This window comes from Kogia breviceps, chromosome 3 (assembly GCF_026419965.1).
Source record: "Kogia breviceps isolate mKogBre1 chromosome 3, mKogBre1 haplotype 1, whole genome shotgun sequence".
NCBI classification, from domain to species: Eukaryota; Metazoa; Chordata; class Mammalia; order Artiodactyla; family Physeteridae; genus Kogia; species Kogia breviceps.
Genome location: NC_081312.1, coordinates 10,944,086 through 10,966,025, shown reverse-complemented (window position 1 = coordinate 10,966,025; position 21,940 = coordinate 10,944,086). Strand labels below are relative to the sequence as shown.

Genomic DNA, 21,940 nt, shown 5'->3' with positions numbered 1-21,940 from the left:
AACACACTAAGGTTATACTTACGTTTTGCAAAGTAAAAGAAAAAAGGGGGGCGATTGGAAATTATATGCTTTGTTTTATAAGTGTAGATGGCTCACTGAAGTTATCCTGACTAGAAAGTATATTTTAAGGCTTTTATTAGATGTAGTTACTGTCTCTAGAGCAAAAGTAACTGGTAATAGTAAATTCTTTCCTCTAATTTTTTGAAATTCAAAGGTAAAAGACAAATATTGAATAATGCTCCAAGTAATTATTTTCTGTGACATTTGCCTAGTTGAAATGGTATAAAATATTGCCTATGAAAGAAACAAATCCCTTTCAAGAAATTCAGGAGCAGAGTATATGCTCTTATTTGCATGACATGTGAAAGGTCAGAGAAAATGGAATAAACTGTGGGCCGGGGGTGGGGGGGGATCCTTTCTTGCACTAAGGGACCAGTATTCCCAAAGCAGGAGCTCTTTTATAATTCCTTCACTTGATTTAAATTAAAAGAAGAAAACCTTAAAACATATGAAATGCTTGGAAAACACTCTTGACAGAACTGCCAATGACCTTATTTGACTGTTTGTTATCCTGTCAGAGGAACTGACAGGCGTAACATTCTAGAAGAGATAGAAGGTGATATAGTTCAGTGCTGTGCAGATTTACATGAATATGGGAAAATGCGAGCCACTGGGTGAGCTAGTTAAGTATATAATGTTCCAGGTTTTCCTAAAGAAAGCTAAGAAAGGCCTTAGCATAGTATTCAGATGGCTTCAAAGAGGGCCTGCCTTTGATCCACATTATATCCAGTCTTATGTATGGGTTCTCTCATACAGCTTTGATGTAGCAGCCTGTCTGTCCATTTTCCTTTTCTTTGTTTATAATCCTAAATTCACTGCATTGCCCTGAGAGAGCAGGTGTACTCCATTTAATAACCTGAAACACAAGTGTGCTTTTTTTTCCTTTAAAACTTCTCAAACACGCTGCTAAGTATGTGGGGAAGATGACCATTTTGTTTCTTTTTTTGTTTGTTTGTTTTTGTTTTTGTTTTTGTTTTTGTGGTACGCGGGCCTCTCACTGTTGTGGCCTCTCCCGTTGCGGAGCACAGGCTCCGGACGCGCAGGCTCAGCGGCCATGGCTCACGGGCCCAGCCGCTCCGCGGCACGTGGGATCTTCCCGGACCGGGGCACCAACCCGTATCCCCTGCATCGGCAGGCGGACTCTCAACCACTGCGCCACCAGCGAAGCCCTCATTTTGTTTCTTTAATTATCCCTAGCAAGAATTCAACAATGATAAATTTATCTATTTAATAGTGTACCTACTATGTATAAGAAGTTGTAAGTGCTTGAATATAAGAATTTTTGACTCTTTCAACAAACATGATATTTGTTTATGTCCTTTTTTTTTTTTTGATAGAGAAAGACATCTAAGATTATGGTGGTAGAACTTGGTGATACATATTTTTTGTGTGTCTAAGACTCCCTGGAGTGGTAAAGTGTTACTGTTGTTCTGAGGTGATTCAAGTCATGAAGACCGATACTAATGACCTTTACATAGGCTAAATCTTTATATACCAACCAGTGTAAAAACAAGCAAACAAAATCAGTTCAATGGCCCAGTGGAAAAAAGCCTGTCAACCCTGTCTTCCCTAGGCCATCCCATTTCTTTGCTGTCCACCACAAACCTTTTTATTAATTTTTGTCCAAGTTTGGGGCAGACAGTCACAGGCTATGGCTGAGAGTAACGGAGTCAGACATCCAGAAAATGAAACAACTGCTTAGTAAACAGCGTGAAACCAGAGCGAGACAATCCCTGCAGTCAGGGCGACAGTGCAGGCCGTGACTCAGAGCGCGCGCCCCGCCGTGTCCTCCTGTGTGTTTCAGTGCGGGACGGCGGCGATGGAGTGCGTGCGGCAGTATATCAGCGACGTGCTGGACTTCGTGGCAGACATGCACACGCTGACCAAACTGAAGGTAAGAGGGCCTGCGTCCCCTCATCCCTCAGGTTAGCGAGACGGAGAGGCATTTCTAGGGAATTAAGCAGACTGGATGGAAATTTATCATTACCTGGAGAGGCCGTGGTGGCACTGTTGAATGAGCCCATGTCCTGGGATTCTGAAGAACTGAGTTCTGCCTCTGTGAAGAGGGAGTGAAGAAAGGAAAGGATATTTCCGTGGCGGCTCCAGTTCTGTGCATACCTTTACTTTTGCCATTTATTCAATTCTCACAATGCCCCTATTGTAAAATATTCCCATTTTACCAATGTAGACACTGAGGCCTAAGGTGGTGCAGTCATTTGCTCAAGATCATGCTACTGCTAAGTGGTGGAGACAGGGGTGACCTAAGACTGTAGTGACCCCCAACCCATTCTCTTTTCACTGTGCCACCCATTTAACTACCCTGAGCCTCAGTTTCCTCATTAGCAAAGGAAGTCTAATAAACCCACCTAAATCAACCTACCTTTGCTGCCCGTGTGAAATAATGCATGTGAAGACACTTTTGTAAACTTTAGTTTGTATGAAATGTGTACACATTATGCAAACACAAGTTGTTTATGGTTTCTATCTGCGTTAAAGCTATCTCCTTCCAGAAAATAATTAAAGACGGAACAACATTTAATTTGCATATGGATAAAATCCCAGTGAGGTTGTTGAGGATATTGATTGCTTTGCAGGGTGGAATGAATTGCTGATGCAAGTCAACTTCCCTGCCGCGAGAAGACTAGGGAGCTAAAAGACTGATAGTCCGAGAGATTTGAGGAAGGCCCTGGACAAAGAGCAGAAGAGGAGCCAGACATGGCCCGATGAGCAGCCAGATTGCAGTCCAGCACTAAATGTGGCTCTTTGATAAACAGGATCTAGTCGTGCCAGAAGTTCATCCGCTAAAACTACGGTCCCTTCAGCACCCAACTCAGTTTCCAGACTCTGCTCAGATGATCCAAGTGTTCCTTGGGATAGGGATAGACTTGCAAATGCTCTGTGGAGAGTAGAACCAAAATTTAAATTGATGATTTCTCACAATATCCAAATCCAGTCATTTCTGAGTAAGCTCCCCTAGTGTTTGCTCACGCACGTGTTACTGATTGCTGAATCTGGCTGCCCACGCTGAAACCACTTTGATGTCTGAAGAGGAAACAGTGTTACCTAAATAGTTTTATAGCCACTTCCAAAATACAGAGAAAAATAATAAGAAGGATCCATGATGACCAAAAGGTTAGGGACGGTAGACATAATCCAACCCTCTGAGTTTACATATTAGGAAACAGATCAGAAAGGTCAAGTGGCAAGTGGCTTAGCTAAGGCCATGTGACTGTTAGGACAGAACTGGGTCTGGAACCGAGGTCTCAACTCCCAGTTCAGTGCTCTTTCCACTAAGCCACACTGAGCAATGAAATTTTTCTGAATTAATTCAACTAGTATGTACTGCGCACCAATAACATGCCTGACACTGTTCTAGGCATTTAAGGATGTGATGATCAGCAAAAACAGACACAGTGGCTGCCCTCATTTATAGTCTGGCAGCGATGGGCAATTTTAATGAAAATTTCATACAAACTAAAGTGAAATTGTGACTTTCACAATTGCTATGAAGAAGAGGTAGACAGCAGCATGAGAGCTTCTAATAGGGGTGATATGACCTACCAGGGAGGTTAGGAAGGCTCCTAGAGTAGGTCAGGGAAGGCTTCCTGGAGGGAGTGACACTTGAGCTAAAATCTGAACAATGAATAGGGTTAATTAGGCGAAGAGAGGCAGAAACAGTATTTCAGGCAGAGAGAACCACATAAGCAAAGGCCAGTGATGGAAGGGAACATGGAGAGGCAGTGTAGCTGGACCACAAGGATGAAGGGGTAAGATGAAGAAATCTGCAGTATCTAGATCATTCCAGGTTGTTTAGGCCATGCTAAGGAATTTTTTTCCCCTTTATCCTAAGAACAATGGGAAGCCCCTGAAGAAGTTTAAATGGGTTGTATGCTTGGGAGTGGTGATAGAAGGTGTGGAAATGACAAGCTGATCTTCTTAAAGAGTGCCCTGGAACACCCCCAGTTACTCTGCCAAAGTCACAAAATACCACTTGGTTTTGTAGAGCCACATGAAGACATGTTCCCAGCCTCTGCATGAAGATACCTTTGGTGGCCATCTCAAGGTTGGGCTGGCTCAGATTGCAGCCATGGAAATCTCACGGGGCAACCACAGAGATAACAAAGCTGTGATTCGCTATCTGCCTTGGCTCTATCACCCCCCTTCTGCAATGCAACAAGGGTAAGACCCTTACTATTCGGGCCACGAGGCAGGAAACGCCCCTGAGTTTCCTGGGGCTCAGTAAGAGCTACTGAATGCATTGAAGATCTATGAGGATAGAATATGATTGGTTAGGGAGATGGGAATTGAGACCAAGTTCCATACTTATTTGCTGACCTGGCAGCATTTTTGAACATGAGTACTTCATGACATGCTGACAATAAAAGTTGCCCTCCCACAAAGACCTCAGTCATCCTGATGGATGATGAAAACTTGGAGCTTAGAACTATCACTTTAACTCTTAATTTCCACTAGTTAAGTAAATTGATAGATATTTATTTGTGCACTTACATAACTTCTTCCTTCAAGGAGCTTAGATTATAGCTTGAACAGAATCTACATCAGAGATGAGATAGAGTTCAAGGAGGTGTGAACCCCTGACCCTGCCCATAAGGGAGGCTGAGAAGAGAGAGGTGCCCGTGGGCTACTTTACTTGGGACCTTGGAGCAGGCTTGACCTGCCATCTGGCATGGGCAGCTTCCTGGCTAGAGGAAAGGTTTGGAGTGGGGTGTAAGTGGGGGCAGGGGGAGAAAATTACTGGAGAACAGGAATGTGGGTGGCTGTGTATTTTGTCTCCTCTTCTATTCCTTCCCTTCTGGTGGGGATATCTGAGAACTTTCTAATGAGAAGAAAGGAAAGGAAAGAGTTTAGAAAGAGAAGCTAGTCAGAATGGCAGCCAGGTTTGTGGAAGAATGATGTATAATCCTGTGTCGCCAAAGGCTGCTCTCTGCTCAAGAAGCTAAGATCCAGGATTAGAGTGCAAAACAAGACAAACAGATTTATCATTTTGTTCTCACTTTGTTGCTTTGGTGTTTTGCTCCATGTAACTGCCTACAAGACCACACTTTTAAACCCCTCCATCAATAAGGGTTTGTTAAGCACCCAACGAAACACAAAAACATCTCTAACGCTTCCTTCCTCCCTAATAGACCAAAAGAATTCATTGAGTGTGTCTCTCACATCCGGCTGCTGTCCTGGCTGCTTCTGGGTTCCCTCACTCATAATGCGGTGTGTCCAAATGCCTCCTTTCCCTGCCTGCCAATACCTCTGGATGCAGGTTCCCATATTGCAGACCATCTTATTGTTATCCTGATTGGATTTCCAGAGCAATCAAAGGTAAGTGATTTCTGCAAGATTAAAACCATATGCATCAAAATTGCTAATGGAAACCCTTATCAGCCAATTATGTTTCTTCTGAGAAGAAAATGCATCTTATCACTTGCCCTCCTGTGGATGCTAGGAAAGCAACTTTGTGCTAATGCCTTATTTAAAGTTGTTCAAATTCCCAGACTGTCTTTTCTTCCCCCTAAATTGTTTTTCGGTTTACTTTTATGAAGATAAATTATGGAGGCAAGCAAGAGTTAGCTTCCTAAGCATTTCTGTCTCAAAATAATGAAGAGCAATACAAGGATAGAAATATAATAAAAATTCTGTGATCAGTTTTTAGAACCAAATATGAAGAGGAGGAAAATGTACACTCTAATTTTTTATGCACTGCCTTTCAACTTAAATCTCTAGAGATATATGAAGATACAAAATGAAAATAAGGCCAGTTGGGAACTCACTAAAGTATATGTTGGAATCACTTACACAGAGGAACTTATAAATTGTAGAGACAGATGATGTGCTTAAGAGAATAAAATCAATCCAAGGCAAGCATCAATCATGAGCCTATACAAGCAAACTAGACATACTGGTACTAATCAGTTATGAGGAGACAAGGTCCCCTCACAGAGCTTAGGCAAATTCTAGGAGGTCACGGCGAGTTTGGGAACAGCTATGATTTAGGCCAGGGCAAGCTGACCGGCAATACATTTATTCTGAAATCAAATAGAGTACCCATCCAAATGACCTGAATGATGTTTGCAAAAGGAAGTAGGCAGTCAGTTCCTAATATTTCAGCCCAATCTGTGTTTGATTCCTAATGATGGTACTTTGTAATTCTGTGACATTGAAAAAGTTACTTAACCTCTCCGAGCTCCAAGTTTTCATCTGTAAAATAGATGAAATGGTTTGAGAATTATGGAGGTGATCTATAAAAAGTCTTTACCACAGTGTCTGGGACATTATAGATGCTTACTCAATCAGTACTCATTACTAGTTAGGAATACTATCAGTACTTATACTAGTCAGGAATACTATCAGTACTCACTACTAGTTAGGAACACTATCAGTACTCACTACTAGTTAGGAATACTATCACTACTCACTACTAGTTAGGAATACTATCTTTGCTGCTGCTGCTGCTACTGCTGTCACTACTAATAGTAGTATAATTATTAAGTGCTGAGCAGTGCATTCATGTATATCACCTCATTTGCTCCTAACTACAACTCTTTGAGGAGGGTACTGTTATCCCCATGTTACAGATCAGCAAATACCCGAAAATGGTAGAATGATTGTTCTTCCTAATCTAGTGTAGGGATAGGAGCGTCAGTTTCATTAAAGGGGAAGGGGGTGGGTAGATTTATTCTGCAAACTAAGGTGCCTTCTCTCTGAAAAGATGCTTGGTCTCTAAGCGCACTCCCTCTAACGAGGTGAAGAGCAGATTGTTTGGAGGTGATGAATCATGAGTCTGTAACTTGGAGACAACTCCACCAGCCTCGGATCACTTGAATTACATGTACTTTGGCTGTGCTCCTTGGAAAGCCGAAGCCGTGTGGGGAGGGCTCCTTGGAGCACCACAGCCCACTAGAATGTAATGGTTCCCTGTTTTCTTCCTTTTCAGACCTCCGTGTTGCACATGTGTTCTCTTTTCCATGCATTTATCTTTGCTCAGCTCTGGACCATATATTGCGAACAAAGTGCTGTAGCTACAAATGTTCAAAGTCAGAATGAATTCAGCTTCACAGCGATACTGACAGCACTAGAATTTTGGAGCAGGGTGACACCCAGCATCCTTCAGCTGATGGCCCATAACAAAGTGGTGAGTTCACAAATGAGTTTCCCCTCTCGGACCGAATCTCAAAAACCACTTGCAGTCCTCACATTACATGTTTTTTTAAAGACCTCAGTTGTAACAGTACATAAATGGATTGGTGAATTTTTATGTTACAACCTGGATGTTCTACCTGCGTAATAATTTTGATGAAAAACAATGCAAACAAATTCAGCAAAAACCATTTTTGTTTTCTCTGCCTAGTGCCAAAGGAAATTTATGTGAAACTTCTACCTTTAAGAGTTGTCTTGTGCTATAAAGTCAGAGAGTGAGGAGGGAGATTTATATTATTTTTGGACTCTAGGGCAATTTGGAAAAACCATAGCCAGTTAAGTCATGTCTTTGTGGTGTTTAAGAGCAGATTGACTGTACATGTTAATTCTACCTGGGGCCCAAACCTGAAAAGAGTCTCACCATTTTGAGTTGCCCTCTGAGGACCTAAGCTCCTCAATCTTCAAATCCAGTTCCATTTTAATGTGGATGGCTCACCTTGTTGGAAAATATCTGAGGTATGGATGACATAAGCCCACTTCATTGAACAAGCTTAGCTTAGTCCTATGGAGTCAAGATTGGAGGGTGTATGGAAGGAATTTACAAGGGAGTCCTTTGGTTTAGTTTGCTGCTTTGGAGGAAGATTGTCAGCTGGGAAAGCAGCATCCAGTGTCTTGGTTATGAGGGCTTCATCAGTAGAATTCTTATCTGTGAAGGGCAAGGGGCCTGGAAGAACGCCATAATGATGATTCCAATGTGCCCAGAAACGCAACAATTCACTCTCCACCAGTGCATTCTGGAATGGTTTTGACTGATTGAATATTAGTCTAAGAAACATTTTCTTTTTGTTGTAATTGGAAAGGGGATTATATTTTTCCTTTAGGGAAGCACTTTCTTTTCTTTAGAGGAGCAGATATTATAAGGCAGTTCTGTATGGAGGGAGGTGTTTTAATTCAACTTAAAGGAAATTTATGTAAAAACTTTAGGGTGCACCAACAGTTCTGACCACCGCATAGATAATTACATTTATTAGATCATAGAGTCTGGGACTGAAGAAGCACTTGGAGGTCAAGTATTCTATTCTGCTCTTTTACAGATGAAGAAACTGGGACCTTAAATTTAAACTAGAGATTCAGAGTTTCCTTCTATTGTCGCTAGTTTTGTGGGGGTTTTTTGGGTTGTTGTTTTTTTTTTTTGTGGTACACGGACCTCTCACTGTTGTGGCCTCTCCCGTTGTGGAGCACAGGCTCCGGACGCGCAGGCTCAGCGGCCATGGCTCACGGGCCCAGCCGCTCCGCGGCATGTGGGATCTTCCCGGACCGGGACACGAACCCGTGTCCCCTGCATCGGCAGGCGGACTCTCAACCACTGCGCCACCAGGGAAACCCTCACTAGTTTTTTGATACCATTAATACCTCTCCTCCAAATGTCTCTTAATATTCAAATGTTGGAAACGCATTTGTTACGGGTGAATCTTGTACAAATGGTGTTACAAATGAATTTGAATTAATTTTAAATTCTGAAAATTTTGTTAAACTACATAAGCCAGTCTGGTAGAATCCCCCCTTGGAGTGTTTAAAATCTAGCCACAGGGATTTCTGATGAGGGATATCATTTCTATGGTATTTTTAAACTGTCGTAAATATGACTGCCTTGTTCCACGGAGAATAAAGCCTCAAACACAGATGGTGCAATAAATGAAACAGCCACTCCAAGTGAAGAAACTGTGGAGAAAAGATCGATCAAGATGGAGAAAAGACCCAAGCGCAAGAGTTCTGCAGTTGGAAATGAAGGAAGCAGAAACGGTTTATCCTCTGGTGTGAATCACAGTGTGGTGCAGATTAGTGAGATTGATACCTGAATTCATTGGCAGCCCCAAGTTAGATGAGGAAGGCATGGCAACTGCAAAACCTCTGCAGCTTATAAAATTCAGTTTCTGGTTGAAGTTTTAGAGAGGAATAAATACCTCTGGTTGTTGTGCAGAATGTCCTCATGGGCACAGGGCATGTGGCTGCAGACTGTTTCTGTATCACCTTGAGTGGAATTGATTTTCCTGTTTGTTGTTTCAGATGGTAGAAATGGTGTGTCTCCATGTGATTAGTTTAATGGAGGCATTGCAAGAATGCAATTCAACAATTTTTGTCAAGGTAGGAAAATCTTATGATTTCTATAGACCATTTCTTGCTTCTAAAAACAAATGTGGATTTATTTTGAATGTACCTTCTGAAGAGGAAAATAAAACTGATTTAATTTTCACGTTCAAAGTTGGGGCTGGAGGAATCGGGCTCATATAACAAGCCTTCACCGAATGGTTATAGTATAATTTTGGCTCTTGCTCCGTCACTGTGACCAACTCTAGCTGGGTTCAGTATGTCGCACCATGATCGCATGCAACATAAGTCATGAAAATATTACCAGAAACATTGATCTGGAAATGACCCTAGAGTCATATAAATTGTTTGGTGGAGCCTCACCTTGCAAGTTATCCAGACAACCAAGGAAAATACTCTGTCATTGTTTGACTTGGTAGCTGATACTTTTCTCTAAGATAAATTAATTTAGTTTCTAATATTACTATTCTAAATCACTGTACAGTGTGTGAAAGTAATTCAGGTATTTGTTATCTATCCAGGGACATCAGAAACATCCTAGTGTGATAAAAAGATAAAAGAACAAAGGAGAATGCGGTTGCTCACTCACTTTCTCTTTTTATTTCCATTCCTTTTCCTTTCCTTCCTATCATTCCACCTCTCTGTTTCACTGATTCTTTGTCCTTCCTCTTCTTCTACCACTTCCTTCTTTGCCTTCCACATCTATATTCCATTATCCCAGGCACCATCACCACCCCCTCCTTCTCCCCCTCCCACCCCCACAGAGTGCATCAGTTTAGAACCGTAGAACTTCCTATTTCACTCCTTGGTTGACTCCCTTCAATAAAGGACATTTGTAAAGTTAACTCACACAGTGCTGAAGAAAAGCAGCACATTTTTAGGGAAAACTTGACTGTTACCAGAAAAGTGCAAGGTTGTTGGTTCAAATGGGATAGATACAGCTTATCTAGCTTGACAGTCAATAGCAAAAGTCAACACTATGGGAGAAACTACATGACTGACACTTGAGTGATCATACCTGATTTTGTTTTTTACAGCTTTATTGAAGTATAATTTATACACAGTAAACTTTACATATGTAAAATGTAAATGTACAATTTGATATCTTCACATCACACATATTATACCCGTGAAACCGTCCATCACCCAGTCAAGATAATGAATATTGTCCTCCCCAGCTAAAGTTTTCTCATACACATGTTAGTCTCTATTCCACCATTGCCTGTACCCCACTTCCTCATCCACAGGCACCTACTGATCTGCTTTCTGTCATAATAGCTTAGTTTGCATTTTCTAGAATTTCATATAAATAGATTCATACAGTAGTTATGCTTTTTTCTGCCTTCCTTCACTCAGAATAATTATATTACCATTAATCCATGTTACATGTATCAGTAGATTATTTTATTTCTGAGTAGTATCTATTATATGGATATAACACATTTTGTTTATCCATTCATCAATTAATGGATATCTGAGCTGTTTCCAAAAGTTTGAGGCTATTACAAATAAAGCTGTTATGAATATACATACACAAGTCTTTGTGTAGCTATAGGCTTTCAGGTGTGTTGGATAAATACCAAGGGGTGGAATTGCTAGGCTGTATGATATGTGTATAACTTTTAAAGAAATTGGCAAACTGTTTTCCAAAGTGATTGCACCCTGTTACATTCACACCAGCAGTATGCATTCCAGTGCCTACACATCTTCGTCAATACTTAATGTAGTTAATCTTTAGTTTTAGTCGTTCTAAGAACTGTGTACTGCAAAATTGCATTTTCCTGTTGACAAATGATGCTCAACATCTTTTCATGTGCTTATTTGCTATCCATATATCTGCATGGTAAAATATTAAAATTATTTGCCCATTTAAAAAATCAGGTTGGTTATTTTCTTATTATTGAATTTTCAGATACAAGTCCTTTATCAGATATGTCATTTGCAAAGATTTTTTTTTCTGTGTTTGTCTTCTCATTGTCTTCACAGTGACTTGTGAAGAGCAGAAAGTCTTAATTTTGATGAAATACGATTTATCAAATTTTTCTTTTATTAATCATGCTTTTGATGTTGTATTTAAGAAAATCTTTGCCTACTCCAAGATCACAAAGAGTTTTCTTTGTGTTTTCTTCTAGGTATTATATATGTTTTCTTCTAGGTGTTAGTTTATATCTATGATCCATTTTGAGTTAACTTTTGTGGATGTGTGTAGTATGGATTGAGGTACTTTTTATGTGTGTGGATATCCAATTATTCTAGGATTGTGAAAAATTCTATCCATTGAATTGCCTTTGCACTTTTGTCAAAAATCAATTGACCATTCATGTATGGTTCATTCATGTATGGCCTACCTTTGTACCACGCTGTCTAGGTTACTATAGCTTTCTTATATGCCTTGAAATCATGTAGTGTTACTCCTCTAAATTTCTACACCTATTTCAAAGTTGTTTTGGCTCTTTTAGGTCCGTTGCATTCTAGATACGTTTTAAAATCAACTCGTCAATTACTACGAAAAGCCTGCTGGGAATGTGGGTTGCACTGATGTATACATCACTTTAAGGAGAATTGAGATATTAACAATACTGAGTCTTCCAATCTTTGAACAGAGTATATCACTCTATTTATTTATGTCTTCATTAGTTTTTTTCAGCAATATATATAGTTTTCCATATACAGGACTAGAATATTTTGTCAAATTTATCCCTAAGTATATAGTAATTCTATAGTATTATAAATAGTATGGTTTTTTACATTTAAATTTTTGGTATTTTATTGTTAGCAGTTAGAAATATAACTGATTTTAAATGCCTTTATACCCTGCAATCTGTTAAACTCATTAGTTCTAGTAGCTTTCTTATAGCTTTCATCAGATTTTCTCTGTAGACAATTATGTCATGTGCAAGTAGAAGCAGTTTTCTTTCTTTCTTTTGAATTTTTATACTTTTTATTTCTTTTTCTTGTCTCATTGCTCTGGCTAGATCCTCTAATACAAGTTGAATAGAAGTCATGAGAGTTGGAAACCTTGTCTTGTTCCTGATCTTAGGAAGAAAGCATTCATTAAATATAAATGTTAGCTGTTAGTTTTTCATAGATACCCTTTGTCAGATTGAGTAAGGGTCTCTTCTATTCCTAGTCTGCTAAGAATTTTTGTCAGGAATACATGTAGGATTTGTCAAATGCTTTTTCTACATTTATTGAGATGGTCGTTTGATTTTTCTTTTTTGACTATTAACAGTGAGTTTCATGGATTGATTTTTGAATGTTAAACCAACCTTATATTCCTGGGACAAACCACTTGGTCTTGAAGTACTATTCTTTTTTTTTTTTTTTTTTTTTTTTTTGTGGTACACGGGCCTCTCACTGTTGTGGCCTCTCCTGTTGCAGAGCACAGGCTCCGGAAGCACAGGCTCAGCAGCCATGGCTCATGGGCCTAGCTGCTCCGTGGCACACGGGATCCTCCCAGACCGGGGCATGAACCCGTGTCCCCTGCATCAGCAGGTGGACTCTCAACGACTGCTCCACCAGGGAAGCCCTAAAGTATATTTCTTATAGGCAGCATGTAGTTGGGTACTGGGCTTTTTAAAAAATCCAATCTGACAATCCCTTTTAATTGGGATTTTTAAACCATTTTCCTTTAATGTGTTTTGTGATATCATTTGGCTTAAAATATCTTGCTATTTGTTTTCTTTATTTCCCATCTGTTCTTTGTCCTTTATTCCCTCTTTTTCTACCTTCATTTTGACTAATTGAGTTTTTAATGATTAAATTTTAAATACAATTTCCACTTTTTGGTCTAGATACTTAAGGTGGAAGCTGAGGTCATTAATTTGAGAACCTTTTTCTATTCAGCTGTCAGTGTTTGGTTTTCTGAATTTCCTCCTAAGTACTGCTTTGACTGGCTGTATTCCTCTGAATTTTGATATATTCTCATTTCTATTCAGTTCAAAATACTTTCTAATTTCCCTTTTGACTTCTTCTTTGACCCGTGGGTTATTTAAATGTGTTTTTCAGTTATCTTATTAGCTATATGTCTTAGCTATTGTTGTTTTAGTGATTGACTTAAGAGTTTATAGTCGACATTTTTAACTTAACACAATCGGCCTTCAAGTAATAATATACCACTTCATGTATAGTATGAGAATGTACAACAGTATACTTCCATTTCCAGACTTTGTGCTATGATTGTCGTCCATTTTACTCCTACGTATGTTATAAACCAAACCATAATTTCTTTTTGCTTTAAACAATTATCTCTCAAAGCAATTTACATTTTGTTTTATATTTATTTATATTTGCTATTATTGCCATATTTACATTTTTCAGTTTTCTTCATTCCTTTCTGTAGAATTAAACTTCCATCTTCCTCTGCCCAAAGGACTTTCTTTACAACTTCTTGTGTAGGTCTGCTGAAGCTTAATTCCTTCAGCTTTTGTATGTCTGAGAAAGTCTTTACTTTGCCTTCATATTTGAAAGCAATTTTCAGTGGTTATTGAATTCTAGGTTCAAAGTTTTTTTTCCCCCCTAGTATTTTAAAGATGCTATTCATCCACTGTCTTTTTGCTTCCATTGTTTCTGAGAAGAAATCTTTGTCATTCTTATTTTTTTTCTTCTGTATATGATACGTCTTTTTACTCAGGCTGCTCTGAAGATTTTTTCTTTACCATTGTTGCTAAGCAATTTGATGATGATATGCCTTGGTGTAGTTTTCTTCATGTTTCTTGTGCTTCAGTTTGTTGACTTTCTTGGATCTGTGAATTTATAGTTTTCATTATATCTGGAAAAGTATCAGCTATTGTTTCTTTAAAATGTTCTTGCATACCTCTATTTAACATACTCAGTATTTCCTCTACCTTCTTGACTATATTGAATATAGTTATAATAACTGTTTTAATGTCCTTGTTTACCAAATCTGTTCTCTGTATCATTTGGGGGTCTTTTCTAGTTACTTGATTTTTCTTCTCATTATGGATCACATTTTCCTGCTTCTTAACATGCCTGGTAATTTTTAATTGGATTCTTGACAGTTTGAATTTGACTTTTTTGTCTGCTAGATATTTTATATTCCTACAAGCGTTCTTGAGCTGTATTCTATGCCATAGTTAAATTACTTAGAAACAGTTTTATACCTTTGAAACTTGGTGTTAAGCTTTGTTATGTAGGGTCGGAGCAGCAGTTTGTCTAGGGCTACTATTTCTTCACTGGTAAGGTAATATCCTTCTGAGTACTCTACTTGGTGTTTTATGATTTGCAAGATTTTTCCACTGTAACTAATGGAAACACAAACTATTGCTATGTGATTACCAGGGATTTTTCCCTCTAATTTTTTATGTTATTTTTTCTTCAGCCTTGGATAATTTTTTCACATGTGTATACTGGTCAGTATTGAGCTGAAGACTCAAGGGGAACCCTTTACAGATCTTCAGAGAGTTAGCTCTCTCTCTCTCTCCAGCTCTCTCCTTTCCACTACTCTGCCTTAAAAACTCTAGCTCCCTTGGCCTCCCTGGACTCCCAGCTCCATCTCCTCACCTCAGGAAGACCACCAGACTCTACCTGGGTTCCTTCTCCCTGTGCTACTGCCTGAAAACACTTTCTAGGCAGTGAGCTACGATAACTGTAGGGGTCACCTTGTTTGTTTCCTCTCCCTCAGTGATCATTGTCCTGCATTGCTGATGCTTAATGTCTGAAAATCATTGTTTCATTACCCTTCATCTGGAATTTTAGTATTGTTTTAGGCAGGATTGTAAATCTGGTCTTTGTTACTCTATCTTGGGTGAAAGAGAAAGTTTCATGACTAATTTTATTTTGAGGGCTGGAAAAAGCATGGAGTGAAATGAATATAGTCCAACTGAGCAGGAAGTCTTCAATTTATCCCATAACATAAACCAAGATAAGAGGAAAAGTATCCCTTTGATTTTGATGAAAAACTAAATGTCCTTCAGTTTTCTGGATATTGTTTTTGGAGAAGAAAAAAAACAACCAATTTTATTATAACATTACAGTGCCCAGAATAAATTACATCTAATTCTTACTGACAGCTTTGTAGGAGCCACTAGCAAAAGGGTACTGAAATGAACGTTATTCAAAAAAGTCAAATTAGCATTCCTGAACTAGGATGACTGATGGATTGTATAATGCTGTCCTTCACAATGAACTTTAACCTGATGCCTTCAGTCAGGTTTGCAAATCACAAACCTGAAGGCCCCTTGCAGGTATATTTAGAATCTTATGGTCTTGTGTTACATTAATGGGGAAATAACAAAAGCACTTCTAAAATCAGCCTCAGTATTCCCCTTAATTGCCTCATAAAGACCTTTAGCCCCTGGGGCAGCCCTGGGAAAGGCGTCTACCCAGGGGCAGAGTACTCAGTGTTCCCTGGTCTCAACCCTCCCCTGTCCCTCAGGATTCTTAACAAGAGGTTAGTTCAGGTATTCCCAAACATCAAGAGGCATACAGGCGTGCTTCCATATTAAATGGGTCAAAAGACAACAAAAGTCTGTAGGCGTTAGGACCCCTCAGGGCTTGTTTTTGCCCTGCAGACAGTAGGGAGAAGGCGGTTAGACTAACTTATTTTTTCCATTCAGAATATCCAGATGAGCCAGTCCTCTTAAATGCCAGAGAGTACACCCTTATCTGCCACCAACCTTCGTAATCCCACAGTTTTACTATGAGGGTGGGTAGCAGGGGAGGCATGAGAGGGTGTCATTTTCTGATTGAGTTTAAGTCCCATCACATCTTCTGGGATACTCCATTTCCAAACACAATAGACATGTTAGCCACAGAGTATTAAATGGCTGTGATAGAAACACTGTGTTTAGGAATAAACATCAATGGAAGTCAAATTAGCAAATTGTTTGTATCTATAGAACGTTGAAAGCAGAACAGCAGCCAGATTTAGCCTTGGGAACAAAAGAATAGAAAATATAATTTATCACCTTACCAAATTGTTGTTGTTGGTTTTTTTTTTAATAATTTGATGCATTGAATGAGACTAGCAGCTATGGCCGTGACTAGTGAACAGAGAGGTGGGTTTTGTTGTTGTTTTGTTTTTGTTTTTGTTTTTATTTTTTTGCGGTACGCAGGCCTCTCACCGCCGCGGCCTCTCCCGTTGCGGAGCACAGGCTCTGGACACACAGGCCCAGCGGCCATGGCTCACGGGCCCAGCCGCTCCGCGGCATGTGGGATCCTCCCGGACCGGGGCACGAACCCGCGTCCCCTGCATCGGCAGGCGGACTCTCAACCACTGCGCCACCAGGGAAGCCCCAGAGAGGTTATTTATATGCTATCCCCCGTCCCAGCAGGCTCTCCTGATCCTCTCGCTTTGGTCATTGCATTGCTGTGAACAAATCCCAGGCTCACTTTTAACCTTTTCCCTGATCCAAAGGGCAAACTAGTCCTCAGACCCTCACAGGTTGGCACTGCAGGCAGCATCCTTCATCCCAGAAGCCGTCCCTGGTCTTATCTGGACCATGGAGGCGGCTTCCACACTGGGCCCCTGCCTCCATTCTCCACGTCCTTCCACATCCTAGTGTCCAGACTGCTGCCACAGTGACCTTGCTGGAGCACCATTCTCCTCGTGGTGAATGGGGCTTCCCTCACCAAAAAGCATCCTGAATTTGGAATAAAACCCAAATCTTCTTATGTGGCATCCTAGATCATCTGTGGGTAGATGGTGAGAGGCCTCACTCTGCTTTACTAAACTTGTTTTTCATGGCCCTGTGCTAAGAGCCTCACCCTTCAGCATCATGTGAACCTCTACTGCTTCCTCACCTCTCTGTACACTCCCACCTCTGGGCTTTGCTTCCTTGAGTGCCCTTGTATTAGTTTGCTAGGCTGCTGAGCACTGCACATTGGGTGACTGAAGTAACAGAAATGTATTGTCTCATGGTTCTGGAGGCAAGAAGTTATGAGATCAAGGTGATGGCAGAATTGATTCCTTCTGAGGCTATGAGGGAGCATCTGTCCCGGCCTCGCCCCTGGCTCCTGGGGGTTTGCTGGCCTCCTTTGGCGTTCCTTGGCTTGTAGATCTCTGCTTCTCCTTCATGTGCCACTCTCCCTGTGTACCTATCTGTGTCCAAATTTCCCCCTTTCTATAAGAACACCAGTCGTATTGGATTAGCGGTCCCCCCTACTCCAGAGTGACCTCATCTTAATTCGCTACATCTTCAATGACCCCATTTCCAAATAAGGTCACATCTGAGGCTGTGTGGGCAAGGACTACAACGGCTACATGAGAGGACACAATGCAAATCCATATCAACTCTACCCTACTGGAGTCGGGTCACAAGGAGCGTGGAGTGAAATGATATGATGCATTTGAGCATATTAAAGAACTGAGCAGTCCTGAAAGAAACTAACATTTCCAAACTTATTAGATCATAGCCCTCCTTCCCCATTTAAATCCCACCCAACTAGGGTTCTGTGGAATACACTTTGGGAAATGTATTCTGTCCCTGACTTCCGGATTTATGAGGCCACGAATGGAAGTCAACACTTGTGTTCGGAAGGGCCGAAGTGTGGCGAGAGACCAAAGCGGACAGAGGCGAGCCGCTGCTCGGGGAGCTCGGGCGGGGCACCTGTGACCCCCTAGGAAGGGTCTCAGGGCAAATCAGAGGCAGCGGAGGGGCAGGGCTCCCCAGACGCCCAGGATTTGAGAAGCTCGCTCCCGGCTGGAGCAGGGACCCGCTGCTCGCCTGCCCGTGCACCCACACTGCTGAAACCCCGGCCTGCACTCACTCCTGCTGTGTCTCATCTTCCAAATCACAGCCAGGCAACTTCAGGGCTTGTCTTTGTTCATCACTTAAGCATTTTAACGCTTCCCAGTGATCTTTTCTTAACGACCACAGGCAGAGAGCTTCGCCATGCTACTTGGAGACTCAGTTCTGAAGATCCCGTGGAGGAAATTCTATTTCAAGCAAGAGAGGATTTAATTAAATAAATACACATTTAATGTCCCATGCTTGGTAGCTTTCAAGAGACAATCAGTCATTTACGATGTGTGTTTCAGGCACTCATGGGGCGCTTATTAACCTCCAAATGCCACCAGCTCAGCAGGGTTTGTCTGATAGCGGGGGACTCTGCAGTGGAGGCCCACATCCCTCTGTGATGTTAAAGGGATTCCGTGTGCCTTGCTTTGCCGGGCAGTAAGCGGGGCTTGTGGGAGAACGGAGACCATTAATAATGGGCCTTCTGTGTTTCTCCATACAGCTGATACCTATGTGGTTGCCAATGATTCAGTCAAATATCAAGGTAAGTCACCCCCAGGTGGACTGGGAGCTCAGTTCCCTCCAGAGAAGCTCATAACATCCACAGGGCCCCACAATGCTCCACTCGCTACCTGTTCCTGGTCTCTGGGGGCTGATGATGCAGGAGGCGCTGTGGGACAGGTGGGGGCCTGCGGGCCAGGGTGACAGCAGGAGCCGCTGCCCTGCTCCTCCTCGTTGACTGAAGGGGAAGGGGAAGGATCCCAGAGTCTGGGCGAGGCTCCGCTGCTGACTAGAATACAGGCTGGAAAGCCCCTCTACCTCCAGAGGATACACATGGGACCCGGTCCCAGACGTGTCCCGTGCTATTTCCTCGCCGCTAGGACTGACTTTTTGTGATGGGAAGAATTCTATTAAGAGAGGATGACATTCAGTGAATGACAGAATTGAACTAGAAGGGACCTGCCCCCCCCGCCCCCCCCACCCCATTCTATATAAGAGGAAACATAGCATCAAAAGGAAGAGTAACTTGGACAGGGTCCCACAGCCAGGAAGGGGAAGACAGAATGTATTTCTCACTGCCAGGCCCCACCTTGAGGGACGCATTGTCACTGCAGGGCCAGACATACTCGATGGCTTTAAATCTAGTTTACTGGGGCTTAACATTAAGATGGCAAAGCTCACCACCCGCTCCATCCCAAACTGGGTCCCGTCTAAGGCGCTGGGAGTATCAGGGAGGAGGGGGAGAAGATGGAAGGCTTGTTGCTGGATTTCCTCCCAGAGTTGGGGAGGGATGCTTGTGGAAGGAAGGGAGGTGACTTCAGGGGATAGCAAGAGAGCAGTGCCCACAGGCTTTGAGTACTGGTTCATGGCCTAACTGCTCTTTGTGACCACCGGTGGGGCCAATGGCTCTGCTGAAAACCTCATTGCACCCCTAGCTTCTGTTGCGAAGCTGCTTGGACTTTCACCCCGAGGCCTTCCAAACTGCCCTCCCCCTGCTTGGCGGCCGTCTGTGGCAGTTTGACATTACCCAGAGTGCTGAGTGGAGGCCAGCAGAACTTCATGAGAAGCTGAGAAGGATAAGAAAAGCTTACAACCCAGCTCCTTCGTGTGCATGAACGTGAGAACAGAGAGCCTATAATCACGATGAAAATGTCCCGAGCACTTCCTATGTGCCGGTTTCTGTCCTGACCCCTCTGTTAAGTCACTTATCCTTACAATAACCCCATCGGGTGAGTGTTACTGTCCCCACTTTGCCCCCGAGACAATCCAATCAGACCGAAAAACCTTGTTCCCCAAGTTGTTTACAGAGGACCAAGGATCTGAACCCAGGGAGCCTGGCAGCAGAGCCCGCGCGACACCAGGCCCACATAGCAAACAGCTCTTAGGGGACAAGTCTAAGTGTCAGCCCCTGCACTGGTGTTGCAATGAATGAGTCGAGATGGGAGGGGCATTATTTGGATGGATTTGGGCCAGGTGGGCTCTAAGGACATGGCACCAGCCCACGCCCTCTGCCCTGAGCCCTCTCCAAATTTGGGAGTTGGCCTCCTTCAGGCCAGACAGCTCCCGTGCCACGTGTAAGTTCCGCCTGCAGAAGAAGTCCAGGCCGGCACTCCCTGGGTTGACTGGGAACCCGAGCGGGAAAGAAACTAAACTAGCGTCTTGCCCTTTCTTACAGCACTTGTCTGCGGGACTCCAGCTTCGCCTCCAGGCCATTCAGAACAATGTGAACCATCACAGCCTCAGGACGCTGCCGGGCTCCACCCAGAGCAGTGCCAGCCTGGCGGCCCTGCGCAAGTGGCTGCAGTGCACCCAGTTCAAAATGGCCCAGGTGGAGATCCAGTCCTCAGAAGCAGCCTCTCAATTTTATCCTCTATGAGCGGACTCCTCGGCTCTCAGTGTCAACACTCTGGTTTAGCAATAATGGGTTTCAAAACAAAACAATTCGATCCAAGCAGGTCGGGGAACATACTGGTACCGTACATTCTCTTTCTAGTTTAGTAAAAGACGTGCAAAGGCCGGAGAGGGCCAAAATGAAGCTTTCTTGCTACACATTTCTGATGACTCCTTGGGCTATCCGATTAAGTGTTTCCTTACATTATTTTTTAAAAACCAAATCATTTTTCTTTAACTAACTTCTATTTTTTTTAAGAAAAAAAAAATAGACTGGTGGGTACTCACAGAAAAGTTGTATAAGTCCCCCTGTTGCTATTTTTGATGATAGAGAATAAATAGGGTTTTTGAAACCTTTGTAGTGTTTTTTCTTAAAATCCACTCTTGGCAATGCAATAAAAAAAAACCCGTCACCATAAGCCAGTGACACTTGACTGAAGCTTTTTGTCATTATCCTGGGAAAAGTGGCAGCTTGCAAGGACCATTACAAAGTGCACTTAGAAATTAGGTGGTTAAACTGTGCCAACTATTTTCTTTGTTTTATAATATCATTTTCCAGGACTGTCCAGTAAGTTTTATTATTTTTAAAACTAGTTTTTCAACTCATTAGTCCTAGGCTGTACTTTCTTGTAAGCTTTATGACAACCACTTTAGTTTTGTGAATAATAAATTTTATTCTTTTGTTAATACTTGTATACAATTCAATTTAAAACTGTAGATTGCATACTGGACCAGACGATTCCCCACGCTGGCACAGAACACTGCACCTGGAGCTATGTTTCATAAAACAGAATTTTAATAGTGTAAGAGTACCAAGATTTATCAGCACTTATATTTAGCATTTGACTGTGCATTCAAAATGATATTTCTCTTCTCTATCCCTGTAATGCACTGACTAAAAGAAGACTTAATATGCATTTAAGCTGTATATTGACATGCTATTAATTAAATGCATTTTTTATTATCTTTGTGAGCCTGGGGTTTTTTAAAATCAGTTTATAGAGCTAGAGTTTAGTTCCTGACAACCATTTCTTGTAAACTTTTAAAACTTCTAACTTCCATTAAAACTAAGTACAATTTTAAGAGGAAAAGGCTTTCTTTAAGGTCATTTGGTGAGAGAAATACACAATTTATTTGAAGTCCATTCTCTACGAGGGACTTGGAGGGCATGAGACTTTTTTTTTTTTTTAATGTTGGATTTTAAGAAGTTTCTCTGTTCTTCTGGGAAGTCTGATATCTTAATGCTTCTCAGGGGAAAACAAGTCCTCCAATGTTAAGTGTTTCATGTGAGTTCTAGAAAGACAGGGTGGCAGATCTCCATTCTTATGAAAACTTGTGGGGAACCAATGGGTCCTTAGAGTAAGAGTATAGAAGTGATTATTCTTCATATTTTGCTAACGAACTCTTTGCAAAGGCCTTCCCCTGTTCAGAATTCTCCTCTGTCCCAGTCGTACTTGCTTATGCTTCTGTGCACATTTTGTCTTGTGTTATAAAAAGTTGCGCATGTACTTATCTTGCTTGTAAACCGTGAC

The 21,940-nt window shown here is 41.7% G+C and overlaps 1 protein-coding gene across 17 annotated transcripts in view; it reads left to right on the top strand.

Moving 5' to 3' along the window:
- The window catches only part of UNC79 (unc-79 homolog, NALCN channel complex subunit), a 258,599-nt gene extending 237,228 nt beyond the window's left edge, over positions 1-21,371 (top strand). For 10 of the 17 annotated variants that reach the window (XM_067027850.1, XM_067027842.1, XM_067027847.1 and 7 more), the window contains 6 exons: positions 1,865-1,954; positions 4,064-4,239; positions 5,208-5,394; positions 7,007-7,204; positions 9,277-9,354; positions 16,395-16,789. In XM_067027850.1, the coding sequence (XP_066883951.1) occupies positions 1,865-1,954; positions 4,064-4,239; positions 5,208-5,394; positions 7,007-7,204; positions 9,277-9,354; positions 16,395-16,706 (1,041 nt within the window). In that variant the 3' untranslated portion in view covers positions 16,707-16,789. Of the gene's footprint in view, positions 1-1,864; positions 1,955-4,063; positions 4,240-5,207; positions 5,395-7,006; positions 7,205-9,276; positions 9,355-16,394; positions 16,790-18,519; positions 18,562-20,193 lie in introns of those variants that run through there. The other 7 variants (XM_067027853.1, XM_067027851.1, XM_067027844.1 and 4 more) reach the window with 1 other exon arrangement.
- Positions 21,372-21,940: the final 569 nt, after the last annotated feature.